This window comes from Neovison vison, chromosome 4 (assembly GCF_020171115.1).
Source record: "Neovison vison isolate M4711 chromosome 4, ASM_NN_V1, whole genome shotgun sequence".
Taxonomy (NCBI): domain Eukaryota; kingdom Metazoa; phylum Chordata; class Mammalia; order Carnivora; family Mustelidae; genus Neogale; species Neogale vison.
The window spans coordinates 64,844,055-64,865,422 of record NC_058094.1 but is presented as its reverse complement, the minus strand read 5'-3'; the positions used below and the strand labels follow the sequence as shown (position 1 = coordinate 64,865,422).

Here is a 21,368-nt window from a genome sequence, read left to right as displayed (position 1 = left end):
AAATTTTTTCCCTATGAACATATTTTCATTTTATTTAAGAAGTCTGTATTCAGGTTTTATACTGACTTTGTTAAATTTTTTCCCAAATATTTTACTCTTTTTGATGCTGTTGTGATCGGAATGATCTTAATATCATTTTTGGACTGTTCATTGTCACCATATAAACATTTGACTTTTATTTATTTTTGTTTATTGTATATTTTTGTATTGTGTGCTTTAAATTCATGTACTAGTTCTAGTAGTTTTTGGTAGATTCTTTAGGACACTTTACATATAGAATGAAGTCATCTGCGAGTAAAGACAGTTATATTACTTCCTTTTCAATATAGATGTCTTTTTCCCCTCCCTGGGTTTTGCACTGGTTAGAACCAGTTTACTATTGAAGTGATAAGAACAGACATGCCTGCCTTGTTTATGATCTTGGGGGAAATCAATCAGTTTTTCATCATGAAGTGTGATGTTAACTGTTGTCACAGATGTCCTCTTCCAGTTGAAGAAGTTCCACTATATTCATAGTTTGTCAAGAGTTTTTATTGGGACCTTTTTGCTTTTTCCGACGTAGGTGTTTAAAACGATGAATTTTGTCCTACACACTGCATTAGTTTTATTCCATAAAATTTTACATGTGTTTTCAGTTTCATTCAGTTATTGAAAAGGTCTAGTTTCCTTCGTAATATCTATAGTCTATTCTTTAGGGTTTGTCTTGGAAGGCAATTCTGCATGGGACTGTGTCCCTGCACATATTCTGAGCGGAGGAACTGACTGCTTTTGTTCTGGCTGATCTTTAAAGGATGTTTATATCATGATATAAAGGATGTTTATATCAGAAGGTAGAGATATTCTCTTCCTCCTAAGCAGGGCAGTCACGCTGCTGCCCTCATGAAAGATGCATGGTTCTTAGCCTCAGGTCTCCTCTCCTGGTGTCCCATGTGCATGGGCCACCTGGTCTTCCTTGTGTTGCGATTTGGGAACTGAGCCTTGGCAAACTGGCCCCCAAATAATGATACTCTGGCTACTGCTATTGCTCTAAGGGAAAAAAAAGTCCGGTAGCTCTGGCCTAGGAGTTTCACGTGTTCTTCCAGCATCCAGAAATCTCTGGCCGGTTGACTTTTGAGCTTGTCGGTAGGGTAAAATCTTAGAATCATCAGTTTTAACATTCCGTTATTTTATTCCCCAATGTTGGAATTTTCCAGATTTCTTCCTGTAGTTAACTTTTTAAATTTAATTCCATTTTGGTCAAAGAACATAATTAAATCATTTAAATCTTTTTAAATTCATTAAGACATTTTTATGGTTTAGCATATGGTCTGTCCTGGAGTTTTTTTGTTTTTTTCCCCCTCTCTGTATACTTCATGTGTGCTTAAAAACCGTGCATATTCTGTAGCTGTTGGGTGGAATATTCTATAAATGTTAGGTCAGTTTTGTTCATAGTGTTCTTCTCTTGTCTTTTCCTCTAGGTGTTCTGTCAGTTATTGAGGGTAGGATATTGAAATCTATAGGTATAATTGTTAAATTTCTGTCTTGCCTTTCAATTATGTCAGTTTTGTTTTATATCTATTGGGGCTCTGTTATTAAATATATACTCATTGAAAGTGCTTGTATTTGTATTTCTATTGATCATAAAATGTTTTTCTTTGTCCCTAGGGATATTTCTTTTCTTAAAGTCTGTTTTGGCTGATATTATAGCCATGACACTTCTTGTACTGTTTGTGTATCTTTTTCCAGTATTTTACTTACAAACTATTTAGGTCTTTGAATCTAAAACATGTCCCTGGGAGACAGCATATAGTTGGATCTTGCCTTTTTTAAAAAAAATTTATTTAAATTCAATTAGCCAACTATATAATACATCATTATGGATCTTGCTATTTTATCCAGCCTGATCATCTCTGACTTTTGATTGGAGTGTTCCATTCATTGATCTTTAACTGAATTATTGATATTGTTGTATTGACAGGTACCATTTTACTGTTTTTTCTATATGTGTTTTTGTTGTTTCCCCTCTGTTCCTCCTTTACCTTCCTTAGTGTACTGTTTTATTTCCTCTGTTGATGTTTTTGAACTATTTTTTTGGGGGGGGGTGATTGCTCTAAGAACAATATTCATCTTAATTTATCAAGACTATTTCCTGAAGGTAATTGTTGGCTTTTGTTTCTGGGTTTTTGGTTTTTTGTTTTGTTTTTGTAACTTTCCTGGACTTGATTTAAGAACCTGTGACTCTTGTATGTACAGCTGCTATCTCTACTCAATTTTTTGTTTTATAATTTAGCCCCTCTTTTTAGGGGGTCACTCCAGTAACTGCTTAGCTAGTTCTGTTGGTGATTTGTCAGAGGTGACCAAACATTGTTAATCATCTTGTCTATGGATCTATGTGTTACTTTGGGGGGAGTGGGGGAGACATTCAAAGGGTAGGCAGTTTTCAAGTCAGATCTGGGTTTTTCTTTCCATGGGGACACCCTTTCCCCCTTGGGTCTTTTCTGCAGATGCATAGCCTGATATCTGCTTCAAAGAGGGCTGTAATCTCAGGCTAACAGAATTGTGGGCATTCTCCATTTTTCTTTTTCTTTTCTTTCTTTCTTTTTTTTTTTTTTTTTAAGATTATTTATTTATTTGACAGATAGAGAGAGATCAGAAGTAGACAGAGAGGCAGACAGAGAGAGAGGAGTAAGCAGGCCCTCTGCTGAGCAGAGAGCCCTATGCAGGGCTCTATCCCAGGAGCCTGGGATCATGACCTGAGCCGAAGGCAGAGGCTTTAACCCACTGAGCCACTCCATTTTTCTTATAGAGTGTGCTAACTTTATTGACAACACCCTCAGGAGTGAGACATTTACCCTCTGCAGCCCCACATGAAAGCAGGTTTTCAGGGTCTATCACTATTACAGGGCCCCTGTGTTGGGGCCACTGTAGGAGAGCCACTGTGGAAGCACCATTTTGATAGGGCCACTGTGCAGGGTGAGCTGAGGAGGGTAGGGGCATGAGGAGGCAGGAGGAAGGTGGGAGAAGCTCTTGTGAGAATGCTATAGACTCCCACCTTTCTTACCTGAAATTTCAACAGTTTTTCATGAATAAACACTTCTCTTTTTTGTTGTTGTTGTTTGTTTAACTTTAATTGATTTCCAGAGCCCTGAAGTTGATATTTTTGACAATTTTGCTGAGGTTACAGTTGTTTTTTTTTAGGAAGAGGATTTACTGATCCCTTTTCTCTGCCACAGCCAGAAGAGGCTTCTATGACACTAAAATTTTAGGGCTTCTTAGGAGGTGTTAGAGCTTCATTGTCTCAGTGAATCCAGTCTGTTCTCAACACAGTTGACTCTTTGATCCCCTTGATCTAGTTTATTGACTGAATTGTGTCAAGCCATGCCAGTAAAGTCCGAAGAGTGCTGGTTTTTAGATGATCCTGCAGCACAGTCCAGTAGGAAACCTGGCTTTTATAATTCCTGCTCTGGTACTAAGTGACGTCTAATTACCTGAATGACTTGAAGAAATTCATTATATCGCTGGTGTCATTTTCCATCTCCATAAAATGGGGGATAATAACAGTCACCCTTGGGAAGACAGGTAAGAGTTTACAAATTTGGTGGTGGTATTATTTGGGTACTTGGATATGCTGCCACCATTTTCATCATCAGGGAGATCTCTGGGAGCTCGTTTAGAAGATATTCTTTCTGGACGCATGGAGAGAGAGTTGGCTTTCATAAGCCAGTCTAAAGTGACAACCCACCTCTGCTATTATGAAGACAGTTCATGATCTGTACAGTCCTATCAGACAAGGAAATAACAGTGTGTTAAGCAGTCATGAATTTCTTAGGGTACTTCAACCCAGGGCTAGGGAAAGGGGTGACTGTGTTTATAAGGGGTGCTAATGTATGTAGGGATGCTGAAACATCACTGGAAATACGGTGAGATGTACATAGTTGTGTTTCATAGAGTTCCTCTGGGGACAATACCGTGCAGGGTTGGAAAAAATATTTTGATAAACTGATTGCAATGGGGGATGAAGCCCTCAAAGATCATGCTTGAGTCAGAACACTTCTTTGCTCCCCTGTCTTCTAAAATGTCTGGGTGAAGTTAAAGTCATGTTAGTTTTGCTGACTCGAATACACTAAGTGTATTCGAATAGTGAATACACTTAGTGACTCGAATACACTTGGCTAAAGCCAAGTTGCTCACGACAGTTGGGGGTGGGGGGCATATACTGTTACCCCCAGTCTTTTCTTTTTCATCCTTTCCTGCTCAGCTCTTGGTCTCTCTTCTCAATGAATGTAGGACAGTAGTCTCAACCCTTGTAAAATGCTGGTATAAAGGTTGCTAAATTATCAGTATGATATTTGAGGAGCCCTTTTCTCCATTTATTACATATTTATCGACTACTTTCTTTTTGCCAGCCACTCTGATAGGCATTGTAGGAAAAGGATTTGGCACAAGTTTCTAATCTTTTTCTTTTTTAAATTGATGCTTAAACTATAAAATAAAGACCAGATGCTTCAGAGAATATAGGCTTTTTTTTGTTTTTGTTTTTGTTTTAAATCAGAGTTGATTTTCTCTTCTATTTCATCTTATTCTGATTGCTGCTTTTGAGATTTCTCCATTCATCTTGCTTCTCTGGTGATCATACCTGACCTCCTTCTCAGAGACTGGCTGGCCATTGTCACTGGTGGGGTATTATAGCTAAAAGTGACTTAGCAATCACTTGATTAAAACATGACAGTTTCACAGGCAGGAAAACTAGCATTCTGAAGTCAACCCAAAGTTACATCACTAGTCAGTGGTGAGGATGTATAGAACCCAGTTGTTTCCAAGACCCTGCTCTTTACAACACAGCACAGCACCACAAATCAGCTACAACACAACTCCCTTTATAAGCAGGATTGATCTGTGTATCTTTGTGTCTATTATTTATTTATCCATCAGTCCATTCATCCACCCATCTGTCCATCTATCCATCCATACATCTACCCATCATTTATTCATCCATCTCTATCCTATTTCTTTTTCCTCAGACTTCTGAGGATAGTACATAAAAATTAATTTTAAAGGTATGTGTTTAAAACATATTTTGGTTTCTATAACTAACATGATATGAAAAAACTTCTCTTTGTCATCTGTAAATGTTCTTTGTGATTTCACAGGCTCATCTGAGAGAAAGAAGGTATAAAGACAGGCTTTCACAATTTTTTAGCAGAAAATTTTATTATAGAAGAAAATTTCATGGCTTCAGCTTTAAAATATTGTGATTAATTATTTTTATTTCCACTGCAGAACTGCATGCTACTTGGAGGACGGAAGAATACAGATGTTCCCCTGGAAGGATATTTAGTAACACCAATACAAAGAATTTGCAAATACCCTCTCCTTTTGAAGGTATTTTATGTGTTTATTTCACTGCAGTATCTTCCTTGTATCTGCATATTTTGCTTTAAAAATTTTTTCTTTTAAATAATCTGATTTTCTGAAGAAGGAGCAGATCATAGTTACTAGGGAAAATAGCTATTTCATCTCATCTATATGGATTAGGAAACAAATCTTTTAGGAAAAGAGGCTTTTAGTGCTCTTTGTAGAAAACTTATCTATTTGAGTTTTATTTTGAGTAAATGCATTAGTTTCAAGATAGATCCCATTAAATACCTTATGACAAGTTTATATTGCATATTATCTACAGGGTTCGTTATCTTAAGTAAATCTACTATTGTTGTATTTTTTGACTTCCCCTTACACTGGTGTCTTCTTGATGCTAATGAACTTAAAGTGAAAGTTACATAATTTCACAGTTTGGTTTTTGAATCAGTATTACAAGGAATGTTGTGGGTCACATGGGACAATAAATGGTAGGATGTAGAAAGACCGTGCTAAGCAAGTACTGCCTCTGGACACATTAATGGTCTTAGGCCATTGCCTCATTACAATAACTAAAAGTGTTATTGTGAAAAACATATTTTAATGTGCTAATTATGCTTGTACTGTAAGAATATGTGAATAGATTAGAATAGCAATTCTGGAAATGGTGCTTCTTGGAACTACAACAGCAGTTTGGGTTGGTGGTTGAGCATGGGAGCTCTGAGTTCAGATCCTAAGTATTCTGCTTACTAACTGTGTGACTGAACACATAATCTAACTTCTTAAAGCCTTGGGTTTTTATTAATGAAGCAGAAATAATGATGATGAAATTGTAGAGTATGTCTGCAAGGATGTGTATAATGGATGTGTATGTCTGTGTATGTGTGTATATACATACATATATATACACATATGGAAAATGTATTACATAAAAATAGTAATTAAACTGTTATGCAAATCATTTAGCACAGTATGTACTCCATATATGTTAGCTATTATTATTCATATATATTTGATTCTGATTTATCTTAATAGTTTAACTACTTCTTTAAATTTTTAATAATTTAAAATATTTCAATATGTTATGCACATATTAACTGGTGTTATTATTGATTTACTTTTTGAGAAACAAATGTAAGGAATTTGAACTTAAAATACATTTTTTTAACTACAACTTCCATGAGTTGCATAATTGGGTTTTTGTGTAAAATTTCTTTGAAAACAATTTCTCCTTATTAAAAGACAAGTTAAAAATGCTTGCTTAAGCCACAGAGGGAAGCTAACATGGGGAATCTTCTGTTCTGCAGACCTTTAATATGGTTTTCAGTACAGGAAGGTTGGGGCAAACATGACTCCTGTCTTTCTGAGAGTCCTTTCAGACTCTTTACTTGGTGACTCAGATCACATCAGCTGTTCCTGGACCTGATTTTGGAATCCCAGGCATTTGTTTGTTTTAAGAGTCAGAAGGGATAGTGATATTAAGAGAAGGATATCATGCTAAGTAGTTGTTCTAAATCACTTCTGGATGGGGATGACCACCAGATAGGGTTGGCTGATCTGACCTCTCAAAAGATAGAATAATGGACACCTCCTTGCTTAGGAAGAAAACGATCAACTCAGAGCTCCTTCGAGAAGGGGAAAGATGCTATCTTTCCCCTTCTTTGGATGATTATCTTCACAAAGAAAGATGAAGAAACTATTTACTTGTGTAGTAGATATGTTGGTGTTATAATTTTTTTGTTGTACCATTGTGCTGACAGTCTCTGATTTTGGTTGGTTTTATTTATTCAGAGAAAAACATTAGGGGTTAGGCTGTGTGTTAAACAATCTATCGGTCATATTTGTGGGACTTGAAATTATTGGTGTGGCCACCCAGTACAGCATTCATAGAAAGTAACTGACAAAAGATTATTACTAGTCATTTTTCTTGCTATTTCACATTGTCTACATTCCTGTCTCAACTTCATGGATACCCACTGGGCACAATTCCATAGGACCTCAAATCACAGTCTGCAGACTGATTTGACCACTTCACATAATTTACAAATACTTCTGCACTTTAGAATTTTTAGAGAAGCCAGCATATCTCTTTTATGGATTTGTGATCCAAAATAAGTTTTTAAATCTTGTCTTGGGAGTGATGTAATATGTATTCTTCTGGCACTAGCTCTGCTGAATGGACTGTGAACATACTGAATGCAGGGTCAAAGTTTATGGCAGAAGTTTCAACAGTAACAGACCTCAAGAGAGTATAACAACTGCATAGTTTCCCACTGGATGTTAAGAATTAAGAAAATTATTTTAAAGACTTGCCCCAGGATTTCTATAATTGTGTTAGTTACGTGGTGATGGCAACTGTAGTAAAGAAACAAATGACTAATTAAAAAGCAATGTGGTCACAACTGTCTAGACAGTGGGTGAAGATGTTTAATTTTGTGCTTTTAAACAACAAACAAAACCTTTTAATATATTTAAAAGATTAAAGATCATGCTTGCTCTGATATCCTGAATGGAAAAAAACATAAAATGCCAAAAAAACCCCAAAATCAAAACAACAACAAAAAAAACTATTGAGGGGCATATGGCAATTCATTCATTGAAGAAAGTGAAACCGAGCTATTGGTGAAAATAGCATAAATTGTTCCGTTAGTGACAGAGTATCATGGAACTTGTAAATTATTTATTTTGTTAGAGTATAAAACGTTGTTTAAAAATTTTGCTTTATTGATGGCATGTTTTTGTAGTTTCTCAAAAGTGTATTAGGAAATAAGGCATTGAAATTGTTTTTGAAATTATGGGACATATTTATTTAAAGACTTACTGTTCTACTAAGAGTCTAAGAAGACATACAGAGTTCTATTTCTGTTGGAGCAGAGGTCAATCTTAGAAACAAATTACATGCTGCAGGTGAGATATTTGACAATTCAAAAGGAGAAATCTAATTTAGTTTTTAAAACAAAATAATTTAAGGCAAAAAAATTAAAGGAGCTGCAAAATTTGTGTCAGGGTAACGTATATTCATTGATTCAAGCTTTCGTTTTTGATCTGAATTTTAGTGGAGTTTGTGATGTCCCTTCTGAAAGTGGCTCTCACGATCTCTGCAGTTCTCATTTCCTGGTCATTCTGAACCTGCTGTACCAGAAAGCTGAAGATCAAAGGGCGATTTGTTTTTTTGTGTATAAACAGGAGTTGCTGAAGCGGACTCCAAGGAAACACAGTGACTACGCAGCGGTAATGGAAGCCCTCCAAGCCATGAAAGCTGTCTGTTCCAACATAAACGAGGCCAAGAGGCAGATGGAGAAGTTAGAGGTTTTAGAGGAATGGCAGTCTCACATTGAAGGCTGGGAGGTACATTCACTCTACTCAACAATGGAGCTTAAAATAGTTTTGTTATGTCTTATGCTGCATGTAGAATTGTTGACATTGGATGGAGCCATAAATGGTCATTTTACCAGATAATGCCAGAGGGCTGTAACCATTTCTGCAAAGTGCTGTCATTATTATTTTTAAATATCTTTAGAGTGACAGTTAATTGACTTAACATCAATCTTTGTGACAAAAGCTTTGTCATAGAGCCATCTAATATTGTGTGGGTTATAAGCTTTAGTATTTCAGTATTTGTGCATCTTGATTATCCTTTTCCCTGCCTTCTTTTGGTCAATAAGTACATAGCCTGAATCCTGAGAGAGTAAGGAAGGGGAGTTAAGCCCCGTATGTGTTCTATGATACTGTTATTTTCAGATTTTAAATTAGGTGTTTGATGATGAATTTCATTTTAAGGTCACTTAATCTCTTAAATTGTATTTCATTGCAATTATTTCATCATTTCTAAATGAAGAAACGTCTGTGATGTGGTTTTTAAGGTCCATTCAAGATGAAAAGCCTTATGGATTTATGACTCATTAGAGAAAGATTTTTTTAAATGATAAAAAAAGCAAACAAAGAGTGATATACAGACTCTATGTTTTCATCCATGGTAACTGTGAATCCCTATTACTTCATGGGGTTGGAGCCCTATGTTATTTTAGTGCTATATAAAGCATAAACTAAAATTTTGTCTTTAAATTGACTTAACTGAGATGAGATGAGCTTTCAACTGCGATCATTTATTTTTATAAAGTAAAGCAATTAAGACATTTTTTAAAGGTATTGAGAAGATTTAAAATGTTTCCAACCAAATAATGTATCACACAAATTCGAGTGGATTGCTTTTTATCTTTAGGACCTTATAATTGACTGATTTGTTTCGTATCTTCAGTATGTTGGTCTCTATTTAGATCTAAAATTATATCCACTCAGATTTGCAAAGAAACCGCAAATGTTGACCTCTGGGAATTCCCCAGTTTATCCACTCTTCACCATGAAACTTTTCAAATCCAACTGGGATCGAAGTTTTCTCTTCGTCTATATTCTTTCATTTCAAGTGTCCAGGGTGACCTCGCATTTCAGCATGAATGCTACTTATTTTAGTCAGTTAAAATGGTTGTGTGTTTTACAGTTGATTCATGATGATAATTCCTTTCCTGGGGAGCGGTTGTCCTGCTGGGTTGAGAAAAATGGACTGAAGTTTGCTTTTGTCATTCTGTTGTCACTCGAGCATTGGAAGAAAAACTGGACGTGCTTTAAATTTCAGGGTTTCTCATTGATATGTGCCAGGCCTTTTCCCAAAACAAAACCTCACAGATTCTACTCAGTACTCTAGGGGAATGGAATCTCTCATAATTTTGTTCCTCCTCATGTATATTCTAAAAAAAAATGTATCTACTGCAGAATTAAGAGATTCTTTAAAAAGTTGATATTTCTTGCTCTGGGCATGCCAGTTACTTAAAGGAAGAATGTGTGTGGATCATGTTCCGTTACTTACAGCCCCTGACAGGGGGTGCCTCAATCTCACCAGCTCTCTGTGTTTACAACAAACAGTTGAAGTGCAAGAGGAAAATGCAGCATCAGGACAGAGGAAACTGGCTGCAGGAAATCAGATATGACTACAGTTTCAGCAGGCACAGAGGAGATCATATGAGTGTCGGGTCCCAAAAAAGGGCAGCAATGTAGATTCTATCTGAGTAGGATTTGAATATAATTGCGTAAGACACAGCCAGGCTGCTTTGGGGGGTTTTGGGACGTTGAGGGAACGCAGCTTGGAGGAAGGCCCAGGTAACTGCTTGGCAACTTTTGGTAAGAACATGATTCCTCATCTCAGTCCACTAGCTTGGAGAGAGGGGGAAAGCTTTTATAATACTCACACCTGGTCTGTTCCTGGAAGCTTTGGAGAAACTGCTGATAGGACTCTGATTTGTCCAGGAGAGAGGGTAGACTTATAGGATGAATGCAGGCCCTGGGAGGGAAGGGGGATAGTTACAGAGCTTTCTTCGAATTGCAAACAAAGATTACTGCTCAGCTTGCAGACAGCTTTGTTTTATGTTTAGAGTAGCTCTAGTGGGTTTAGGACATGGCCAAGGGCAGATGTCAGGTGGCATGCGGGCCAAGAACAGAGAGTTCCTTAAAAAGCGTTTGAGGTGAGAAGTCTTGAGCTAAGAAGGCTGGGAAACAACTCCATGTCTAGTTCCTTCCCCAAGCTCCCGCAGACCCTTGAGGACCACGTGAGGGATGACACACCTGTTCCAGTAACTAAAATTTCTTGAATGGGATCTGAATCTGATATACCATGAATTAGCATTATTTTCACCTTAGGTGGATTATTTATTTCAAGTAAGTCACTTAATTATCCAGTCTTATTTTCCCATTAATGAAATGAAGGCTTTTTATAGTGAAATCTGTCAGGTATCTTGCCTAATATTCTGTGCTATAAATTATCATTACATTCCTTTATGTTGAATTTAGGTAAATCAAGTGATTGAAATCTATGGTCCCAAATTAGATGACATAGAGCTGAAGCCTGATTTTCAAGCCGACTTCATCTCTAGTCTGGACTCTAACCCTTACTATGGGGATGATGCATCAGACCTCTCCCACATACTATGTGGGTTATTACAGGAGTCAAACGAAATAAGTGAAAGTGCTTTGAATACTGTAAAATCCTATGCAAATGAGTAGTATTTTAAAGCTCTGGTTCAATGGTAGGATTTTACCCTTAGAAATTCCTATTTGTCTAATACATTCTCCTGACTACTGAAGGTGTTATATCACTTCAGTTAAGGTTAGATAGTTCCAAGTCACAGAAACTAAAAGAAAAATTAATTTAAAAAGATATGGGGTAGCTCACAGAATCAGTAGAAAAGCTACACTCTCAAGGGTGTCTAGCCAGCACTGGTAGGTAGGTTCATCAGTGCCCTGACTAAAATGAATAGACTCTAATAATTTTTTTTACCATTCTATTATATTACTCAAGATTCAAGATCAAAATCTAAGATTCCTGTAGTCTTGACTAGGGGAGGACAGAGGTACTTGTTGGCCAGTTAGCCACTTTCCTTTTGAGGAAAGGCTGATCTTCCATTGTATGCAATCTTGGTGAGCCCTTAACAGTTTGCTGAGGTATTATAACCCCCATTACACAGATTTAAAAAATGAAGGCCATGGGCGCCTGGGTGGCTCAGTGGGTTAAGCCGCTGCCTTCGGCTCAGGTCATGATCTCAGGGTCCTGGGATCGAGTCCCGCATCGGGCTCTCTGCTCAGCAGGGAGCCTGCTTCCTTCTCTCTCTCTCTGCCTGCCTCTCTGCCTACTTGTGATCTCTGTCTGTCAAATAAATAAATAAAATCTTTAAAAAAAAAAAAATGAAGGCCATATGATTTACCCCAAGTGCTTACAGCTAATGGATGGCAGAGTCTAAACCTATAATCCTTGTCACAGTGTAATATTGTATCTTCTCAGAAAAAAAATTAAGCTAATTCTTTAGATTAAGTTGATTGCTTGCGATTTAGAAGTAAATTGACTTTGGAAATTAGGTTTTTGTCATCATTTACATAGTGACTGCCATTACAGAAGATCTGTAGTTTAATTGCTCATATTTGAAGTTCTGCCTTTTATTAGTATAATTTATATCTCAGTTTTATGTCTTATCCAACATTCAGAGCATTGCACAGGATATTCTGCCAAAGGTAATTGGAGGGCAATGATCAGTGTGCTTGGAAAGGTAGTTCATTAGATGTTTAATCAGAGTCACTGATTCATTTCATAGAACAGGACCAGTTGCCATCTTGGTCTGCTTTTTGACTGATTGATAGTATTGTAATGGTAACTCTAATCTTTGGAGTCATAATGAACTCTATCAACAAGGGAGTATCAAGAAGCATTATATCACTTGGTAATTCAGCTTTATATCCGTGATAGCATGGTTTGGAATAGATCTCTCAAATCTGAAAAAAATCATATTAAAAGATAAGAGGGAGAATTATTAATATATGAAGGTGCTGGAAAAAATAAGATCAAAATAGTTACTGCATTTTACGAAATAGAAAGAAACAGAATAGAAATTTGACACCTCTTGGCTTTCTACATGGAGAAATATAATGGCACAAAACAATTTTAACATCCATTTCCTGCTTTACATATGATTAAGTTTGTGTCTGACAGTATATTGACTTCAAGTCATGTTCTCTTACTTTATGGGTGTGAGTCTAACAGAGGTTGTGATGAGAATTTTTTTTTTCTTTTCTAAAAGGGGATTTGATAGATACAAATTTGTCTACTGCCTTGAGACAGAATTGATTTATAGATGGCCTTTGTTACTTAAGGATAGGTGGTTTGGGAAGAAGGCCATTGAAAGTCAATCTATGTAGAAAGGGAGCAGAATTTCCTAAGTGAGAGGGGGAGAAGATTGATTGGGACTTCATTTCGGTAAAACGAACATTAATGTTGTTAGTTTTATCTAATATATGACAGAATCTAGGCTAAACATCAGTTAATAAATTGAATCTCAAAAAGAGTGAACCAAATGCTGAATCTTGCTGGGGGGGGCATACATTTTATGACATTATATGATAAAATGACGTGATAGTCTTCATTTCATGTTTAACTTTCTAGTAGTTTTAAAAGATTTTTTGAAAGAATATTCGAATGCTTCATTCATTTTCTCGAGACACTCCTTTGATATTGAAACCATTCTCTTATGAGATGCCCACCTAGTTGTCATTCTTGTCAATTTTCTTTTCTTCCACAGTGAGCGGGTCTAGCTCTTGTTAGATCGTCATCTGTCATTGCTTTGTATATGATTGGGGGAAGTTTCAGAGCCTCCTGTCATCCTTCTTCTTTGCCAAGATTATGCCTTCTCTCTGCAGTCTGCTTTTTTCTGGTATTGACATTCAACATTTAGTTGACAAGATGAATGGGGTAGACTCTGGTGTTAAGTAGAGAGTGCTGACAATGGGGTCAGATAATTAGTGACTAGTTTCCTATTATAGTGATTTTTTGCCTCCTCTTTGCTACTGATTCTTTGCTACAAAGAATCAGTAATGAACCCTTACATAACATATTAAGAGAACTTAACATAAAAAGATTTAACCTTTCAAATAATCCAGATGTGGTTTAGCAATATTATTTTCTTTAGGTCTTTTTCAGAGGTGGGGCTTTGTTCTATTGTTGCAGTGTTTCATAAATCATTTTAATGTTTGAAGACACACTGGAAATTAGAAAAGGAGCCATAAAATAAATACACATGCTCCTGACTGTCTTTTCTGGGTGTTGTCATTTTCTGAAAGCATACTTTGGCATCTAACTAGTGTCCATCTATGGAAATTCATTATATTCCACATTAAATTAAATTAAATTACATTAAATTCTGTAATGACGCTTTGAATTTACTAGTCTTTCATGTATGCTGACTGTATAATTTATACCTGATTATACCTCAAATTATAGAATCAAAATTATTCAGCTTCTTAACAAATTAGATTCTGAATTGTCACCATTTTCTGGCTGGATCTTGACCATGAGACACCCACACTGGGAAGGGCAGCCGTTGGTGAGGAGTGTTGCCAACATGGACTGCCTCTGGGTCCTGGCTTTAGTGACTGAAGTCATGGTTTGCTCCATCCATTTCAGACTGATCTTTTCACCCTACTGGAAGGTGATACTGAAATGGTGTACTTTGTAAGTCTGACAAAGAAAATCCCTAAAGAATGATTGAAACCTGAAACCACGACATGGAATGAACTATATAGTTAATGATAAACAAATAATCATGCACACACAGCTCTCTCTAAGAGTGTTAATTCATGCCAGCTCTCATTTTGTTAATTCTCTGCTACTGCAGTGATCACACTGCATTTAATTCTATGCTTTCATATCTGTTTCTTCCACTGGTATCGGGAACAGGGGTCATGTCCCAAGACTTTGCACCTGCTGGGACCAAGGTGAAGGAGGAGGGTTTCCACAGACTGGACTAGAAAGAGAAGCTTTTGGAAGGAGAGGCACTGGATGAGTAGATTCCCACCCATGGTGCAGTTATTAGTGGATGGTTACTTCTCCCCTTGAACTGCCACTCAGCCTTCCTTTCCTGATTTAATAAAAGTGGTCAGGATTAGAACCATCCATGGAACTTCCTTGCTGGGGCTTTGCTGTTTTAGTTCTATATATATAATTCATCACAGGTGTGATTTTACATGATGAATGTTGCTTCTTAAAGGGAAATGCATGTTAAAAAGGATAAATCATCTAGATAAAAAAAAGGACATTATTTTGGTTATTTATTTTTTAAGGGACTGTTCAGACAACAAAACTCTGAATCATATGGGTAAACACATTATTTAAAAATATCTGTTTTGGAGTACCTGGGTGGCTCAGTGGATTAAAGCCTCTGCCTTCAGCTCAGGTCATGGTCTCAGGGTCCTGGGATTGAGGAGCCCCACATCAGGCTCTGCTCAGCAGGGAGCCTGCTTCCCCTCTCTCTCTCTGCTTGCCTCTCTGCCTGCTTGTGATATCTCTCTCTCTCTCTCTCTCTCTCTCTCTCTCTGTGTCAAATAAATAAATAAAATCTTAAAAAGAAAATCTGTATTGAATATGTACATATACATATTATATTATGGGTAATAGCTTTAGGATAGTTCAAAATTAATGATTTATACAAGCCCTCTTACTTTTTAAAAGTAATTGTTTTATACCTTGCTTCTCAAATGTTGGTTTATGACTCTGCTCTATCACTGTACTGTTAAAATAGCTTATTTTCATGGGCAATATTTTTTTCACAGACACATGAAATTCCATCTTTGTAAAAGTATTTCTATAGGTTTGTTTTTTTTTTCCCATAGTGAAATAATCTGCCGCCTTCAACATCTACATGGTGACCCATGAAAGCCTATACAAAACTGATTTAACCAAACATCTTTCCCTTTCTTTTATCTTCCTTCCTCCTGTCCTCCCTCCATCTTTCTTTTCTTCTTCCTTCCTTCCTTCCTTTTTTCCTTCCTTTCTTCCTTCCTCCCTTCCTCCTTTTCTCCCTCCCTCCTGTCTCCCTCTCTCCCTCTCTCTCTCTCTCCCTCTTGCTTCCTAAAACTTTACAAACAGAGAAGCCAACTTGTTAGAGATTTATAACAGGAAAAAATGTTTAACACATTGTCTGGCATGTTATAGAAATGTTAAAACCCTGACTTTAGTATTCATCTAGAGAAAAGCATTTATCATACATGATTTTTCAGTGACTAAATATGGAATTGCCAAAGAACAGACTTCTGGAATTAAAAATTAGCATCAATTTTCAAAATGAAGATAAAACACTAAGTTATGTAACATTATTTAGGTGTACGTGAATATTCACCAGTGATGAACTATACCAGAGGTGACCATGTGGTATATTTGCAACCATGGTAACACGACCAATGCGTATCTGCCCTGGGACTAGGAAGCAGTCAGGACTACCTCAGGCAGAGACCTGTGCTCACCAATATCTCCCTGTCAGCAGGGTTGCCATCCGATGCACTTGAGCACCTGGATTCAGGTACCCAAAGCCTCCAAGGCAATTTTACTTAGAGTGTTCCACATGCATCAGCATTTACTGGAATGACCTGGGGAACCTTCCCTTAAGGTCCTACCTTACCTCCTACAGAGGTAGGACCTTAAAGGAACCTGGGAATTTCAAGAAGCATATCAGATGTGTCTCCCAAACTCTAAACTTTGAGAACCATTGCCCTAGAGGCTTTGCTCTCTTCTGATGATCTGCCTGGCTTGTTTTACTGCTTCCACATTTTTAATATTCTAGTTCACTTGCCTGACGTTGTCATTTTGATAGACTTTAGTGCTCCTGACTCTTACCTAGAAATCTAATGTTCATAGCCATACTTTATTTCAATTTCTTCTGTGAATTTTGTACCTTGACTTCTTTATTCCTAACCCCAGAAACTCTCCTGGGATTTCTAGGTAAATGAAAAAAAAAATGCATGTAATTTCAAAATATCATAAATTTCATCTACTTTAAAGATAAAGTTGTGAGGTTTTGGTTTTGTTTTCTTTTGTTTTAGCTACAGAGAAAGGTAGATTTATCATGTAAGCAAGGGGAAAATAACCACATTATTTAAAAAGAGACGCTTATTAAGTGTCTACTTGTACATGGGATGGATTTGAAGTGAGAGGCATATCATGACTATACAGAAGACTGTATATACACTTGGTCAAAAATTTCTAACATTGTACATCTCTGTGGTTGAAAGATTCTTAATGATTTCTACTTGCCATTGTCTTAGTAATAATGCGCAGATTCAGTCATGGTAAATCAAGAGCACAGTGGTTCTTCTTTACCACTTACAGCTTATACACATGGTATAAAGAGAAATGCTATAGGCCATTCATATAGAAGGAGTTTTTTAGACAAATGTGTATGTTCAACACAGATTCCTTTAAGTGTATAAGCAATGCTCTAGGAATTATTTAATGGAGACTTCATATGATAATAGTAGATTACTATTATCTATTACTATATTACTATTCTACTATGGTAGAAGATGGTAAAGGTACCTACTGTTCTGATTCTTAAAGCTTGCTGTTAAATATTAAAGACATATCACTTCAGTGATAGAAATGTCTCAGTAGGATTTAGTAAAATATAATATGAGTGATGTTATGTTTAGAGTGTGAGATATACTTTAAAACATAACAAGATTGTTGGGCTTGATGTCATTACCCCACAAAGTTTCATTAATAGATTATTAAACAGATGCTTTGGGCTGTTTTTGAAAAGAAGTGTTTTACCTCACAGAGTTCAATTAATATTATTCTGATTTTTGATCAGGAGCTAGGAGCTAATGGGAACTTATGGTAATGACTTAAACATAATGTAGCTTTAAAGATTTTTTAAAAAAATTTTATTTATTTGATAGAGAGAGAGAGCGAGAGCACAAGTCGGGGGGCAGGGAGAGGGAGAGGCAGGCTACCTGCTGAGCAGGGAGATTGAAACAGGGCTCCATTCGAGGACCTTGGGATCATGACCTGAGCTGAAAACAGACAGTTAACCAACTAAGCCACCCAGGTGCCCCCAAACATAATGTATTTGTATATTAGTAAGGGGTTTGAGAGTTTGCTATGATACCAATCAGGATTAAATCAGAAGTCGAACTATCTAGGGGTGCCTGGGTGGCTCAGTGGGTTAAAGCCTCTGCGTTTTGCTTGGGTCATGATCCCAGGGTCCTGGGATGGAGCCCCGCTTCGGGGTCTCTGCTCAGCGGGGAACTTGCTTCCCCCACTCTCTCTCTGCCTACTGTAATCTCTGTCTGTCAAATGAATAAATAAAATCTTTAAAAAAAAAAAGTTGAAATAAGCATACAATAGAGGAAAATCATCTAGAGGCATTGTTGTCTAATGGAGCACTTTGAATTAGTTGCCATAGATGTGTTAATACAGTCTTATAGAATAAGATATATATTGTAGGGGACTGAAGAAATACTGATATCACTACATGATTTATTCGCCAGCTTGCATCTGAGTGGTAGTGTTCACTTCTAAAGATGTTCCATATTAAGGGAGACCCTCACAAACTGGAGAAGGTTCAGAAGAGATCTTCAGGGATCTTGCAGACCTTTTCATAGTTTGGCTACTATGGACATTACTGCTATAAATATTTGGGTGCATGTACCCCTTCAGATCACTACATTTGTATCGTTAGGGTAAATACCCAGTAGTGAGAGTGCTGGGTCGTAGGGTAGCTCTATTTTAAACTTTTTGAGGAACCTCTATACTGTTTTCCAGAGTGGCTGCACTAGCTTGCATTCCCACCAGCAGTGTAGGAGGGTTCCCCTTTCTCTGCATCCTCTCCAACATCTATTGCTTCTTGACTTGTTAATTTTAGCCATTCTCATTGGTATGGGGTGGTATCTTACTGTCGTTTTGATTTGTATGTCCCTAATGCCAAGAGATGTTGAACACTTTTTCATGTGTCTGATGGCCATCTGGATGTCTTATTTGCAGAAATGTCTGTTCATGTCTCCTGCCCATTTCTTTATTGGATTATTTGTTCTTTGGGTGTTGAGTTTGATAAGTTCTTTATAGATTTTGGGTACTAGTCCTTTATCAGATATGTCATTTGCAGATATCTTCTCCCATTCTGTCAGTTGTCTTCTGGTTTTGTTGACTGTTTCCTTTGCTGTGCAAAAGGTTTTGATCTTGATGAAATCCCAATAGATCATTTTTGCCCTCGCTTGCCTTGCCTTTGGTGATGTTTCTAGGAAGAAGTTGCTGCAGCTGAGGTTGAAGAGGTTTTGCTGCCTGTGTTCTTCTCAAGTATTTTGATGGATTTCTGTCTCACATTGAGGTATTCCATCCATTTTGAGTCTATTTTTTTGGTATGGTGTAAGGAAATGGTCCAGTTTCATTCCTCTGCATGTGGCTGTCCAATTTTCCCAACACCATTTGTTGAAGAGACTGTCTTTTTTCCACTGGACATTCTTTCCTGCTTTGTCAAAGATTAGTTGACCATAGAGTTGAGAGTCAATTTCTGGGCTCTCTATTCTGTTCCATTGGCCTATGTGTCTGTTTTTGTGCCAGTCCCATACTGTCTTGATGATTATAGCTTTGTAATAGAGCTTGAAGTCTGGAATTGTGATTCTGTTAACTTTGGTTTTCCTTTCAACTTTCCTCTGCCTATTTGGGGGATTTTCTGGTTCCATATAAATTTTAGGGTTATCTTCCATTTCTTTGGAAAAAAACGATGGTATTTTGATAGAGATTGCATTAAATGTGTAGATTGCTTTAGGTAGCATCGCCATATTCACAAAATTTGTTTTTCCAATCCATGAGCATGGAACACTTTTCCATTTCTTTTTGTCTTCCTCAATTTCTTCCATGAATACATTATAGTTTTCTGGGTACAGGTTCCTTGCCTCTTTGGTTAGGTTTATTCCTAGGTGTCTTATGGTTTTAGGTGCAATTGTAAATGGGATTGACTCTTTAATTTCTCTTTCTTCTGTCCTGTTGTTGGTGTATAGAAATAACAACTGTGCACTGATTTCTGTGCACTGATTTTATATCCTGACACTTCACTGAATTCCTGTATGAGTTCTAGCAGTTTTGGAGTGGAGCTTTTTGGGTTTTCCACATAAAGTATCATATCTGCAAAGAGTGATAGTTTGACTTCTTCTTTGCTGATTTGGATGCCTTTAATTTCTTTTTCTTCTCTGATTATTGAAGTTAGTACTTCTGGTATTATGTTTAATAGCAGTGGTAATAGTGGACATCCCTGTTGTGTTCTTGACCTTAGAGAAAAAGTTCTCAGTTTTTTTCCTGAGAACGGATATTGAGAATGGATATTTGCTGTGAGTTTTTCATAGATGGCTTTGATGATATTGAGGTATGAACCCTCTATCCCTATACTGTGAAGAGTTTTGATCAAGAAAGGATGCTGTACTTTGTCAAATGCTTTTTCAGCATCTATTAAGAGTATCATATGGTTCATGTTCTTTCTTTTATTAATGTATCACATTAATTGATTTGCAGATGTTAAACCAACCTTGCAGCCAAAGAATAAATCCCACTTGGTTGTGGTGAATAATCCTTTTAATGTACTGTTGGATCCTATTGGCTAGTATTTTGCTAGTATTTGGCTAGTATTTTTGCATCCATGTTCATCAAGGATATCGGTCTGTAATTCTTTTAGATGGGGTCTCTGTCTGGTTTTGGGATCAAGGTAATGCTGGCCTCATAAAATGAGTTTGGAAGTTTTCCTTCCATTTCTATTTTTTGGAACAGTTTCAGGAGAATAGGTGTTAATTCTTCTTTAAATGCTTGGTAGACATCCTTAGAAGCCATCTGGCTTTGGGCTCTTGTTTGTTGGGAGATTTTTTGTTCAGGTTTTCTGTTTCTTTCTGCTTTAGTTGTGGTAGTTTATATGTCTCTAGGAATATATCCATTTCTTCCAGATTTTCAAATTTTCTGGTGTATAGTTTCTCAAAATATGTTCTTATAATTGTTCTCTCCTCTTTCATTCATGTTTTTATTTATTCGTGTCCTTTCTCTTTTCTTTTTGATAAGTCTGGCCAGGAGTTTATCAATATTATTAGTTCTTTCAAAGAACCAGCTCTTAGTTTCATTGATTTGTTCTACCTTTTTTTTTTTTTTTTTTTGGGTTTCCATTTCATTGATTTCTGCTTTGATCTTTATAATTTCTCTTTTCCTACTGGGTTTAGGCTTTCTTTGCTGTTCTTTCTCCAGCTCCTTTTAGGTTGTGTCCTTGAGACCTTTCTTGTTTCTTGAGATGGGTTGTATTGCTATATACTCTCCTATCAGGACTCCCTTTGCTGTTTCCCAAAGATTTTGAACAGTTGTGTTTTCATTTTCATTTGTTTCCATGAATTTTTTTTTTAATTCTTTAATTTCCTGGTTGACCCATTCATTCTTTAGCAGTATGCTCTTTAGCCTCTATGTATTTGAGTTTTTTCCAACTTTCCTCTTTATAGTTGAATTCTAGTTTCAAAGCATTGCGGCCTGAAAATATTTCGGGAATGATCCCAATCTTTTGGTACCAGTTGAGAACTGATTTGTGACCCAGGATGTGATGTATTCTGGAGAACGTGCCATGTGCACTAGAGAAGTATGTGTAATCTGTTATTCTGGGATGGAATGTTCTAAATATATCTGTGATGTCCATCTGGTCCAATGT

At 36.8% G+C, this 21,368-nt stretch overlaps 1 protein-coding gene across 1 annotated transcript in view; it reads left to right on the top strand.

The window, feature by feature from the left end:
* PREX2 (phosphatidylinositol-3,4,5-trisphosphate dependent Rac exchange factor 2) overlaps positions 1-21,368 on the top strand; it is a 297,053-nt gene that overhangs the window by 69,351 nt on the left and 206,334 nt on the right. The window contains exons 5-6 of the mRNA XM_044245489.1: positions 5,260-5,361; positions 8,521-8,682. Coding sequence (XP_044101424.1) covers positions 5,260-5,361; positions 8,521-8,682 — 264 coding nt within the window. The remainder of the gene's footprint in view (positions 1-5,259; positions 5,362-8,520; positions 8,683-21,368) is intronic.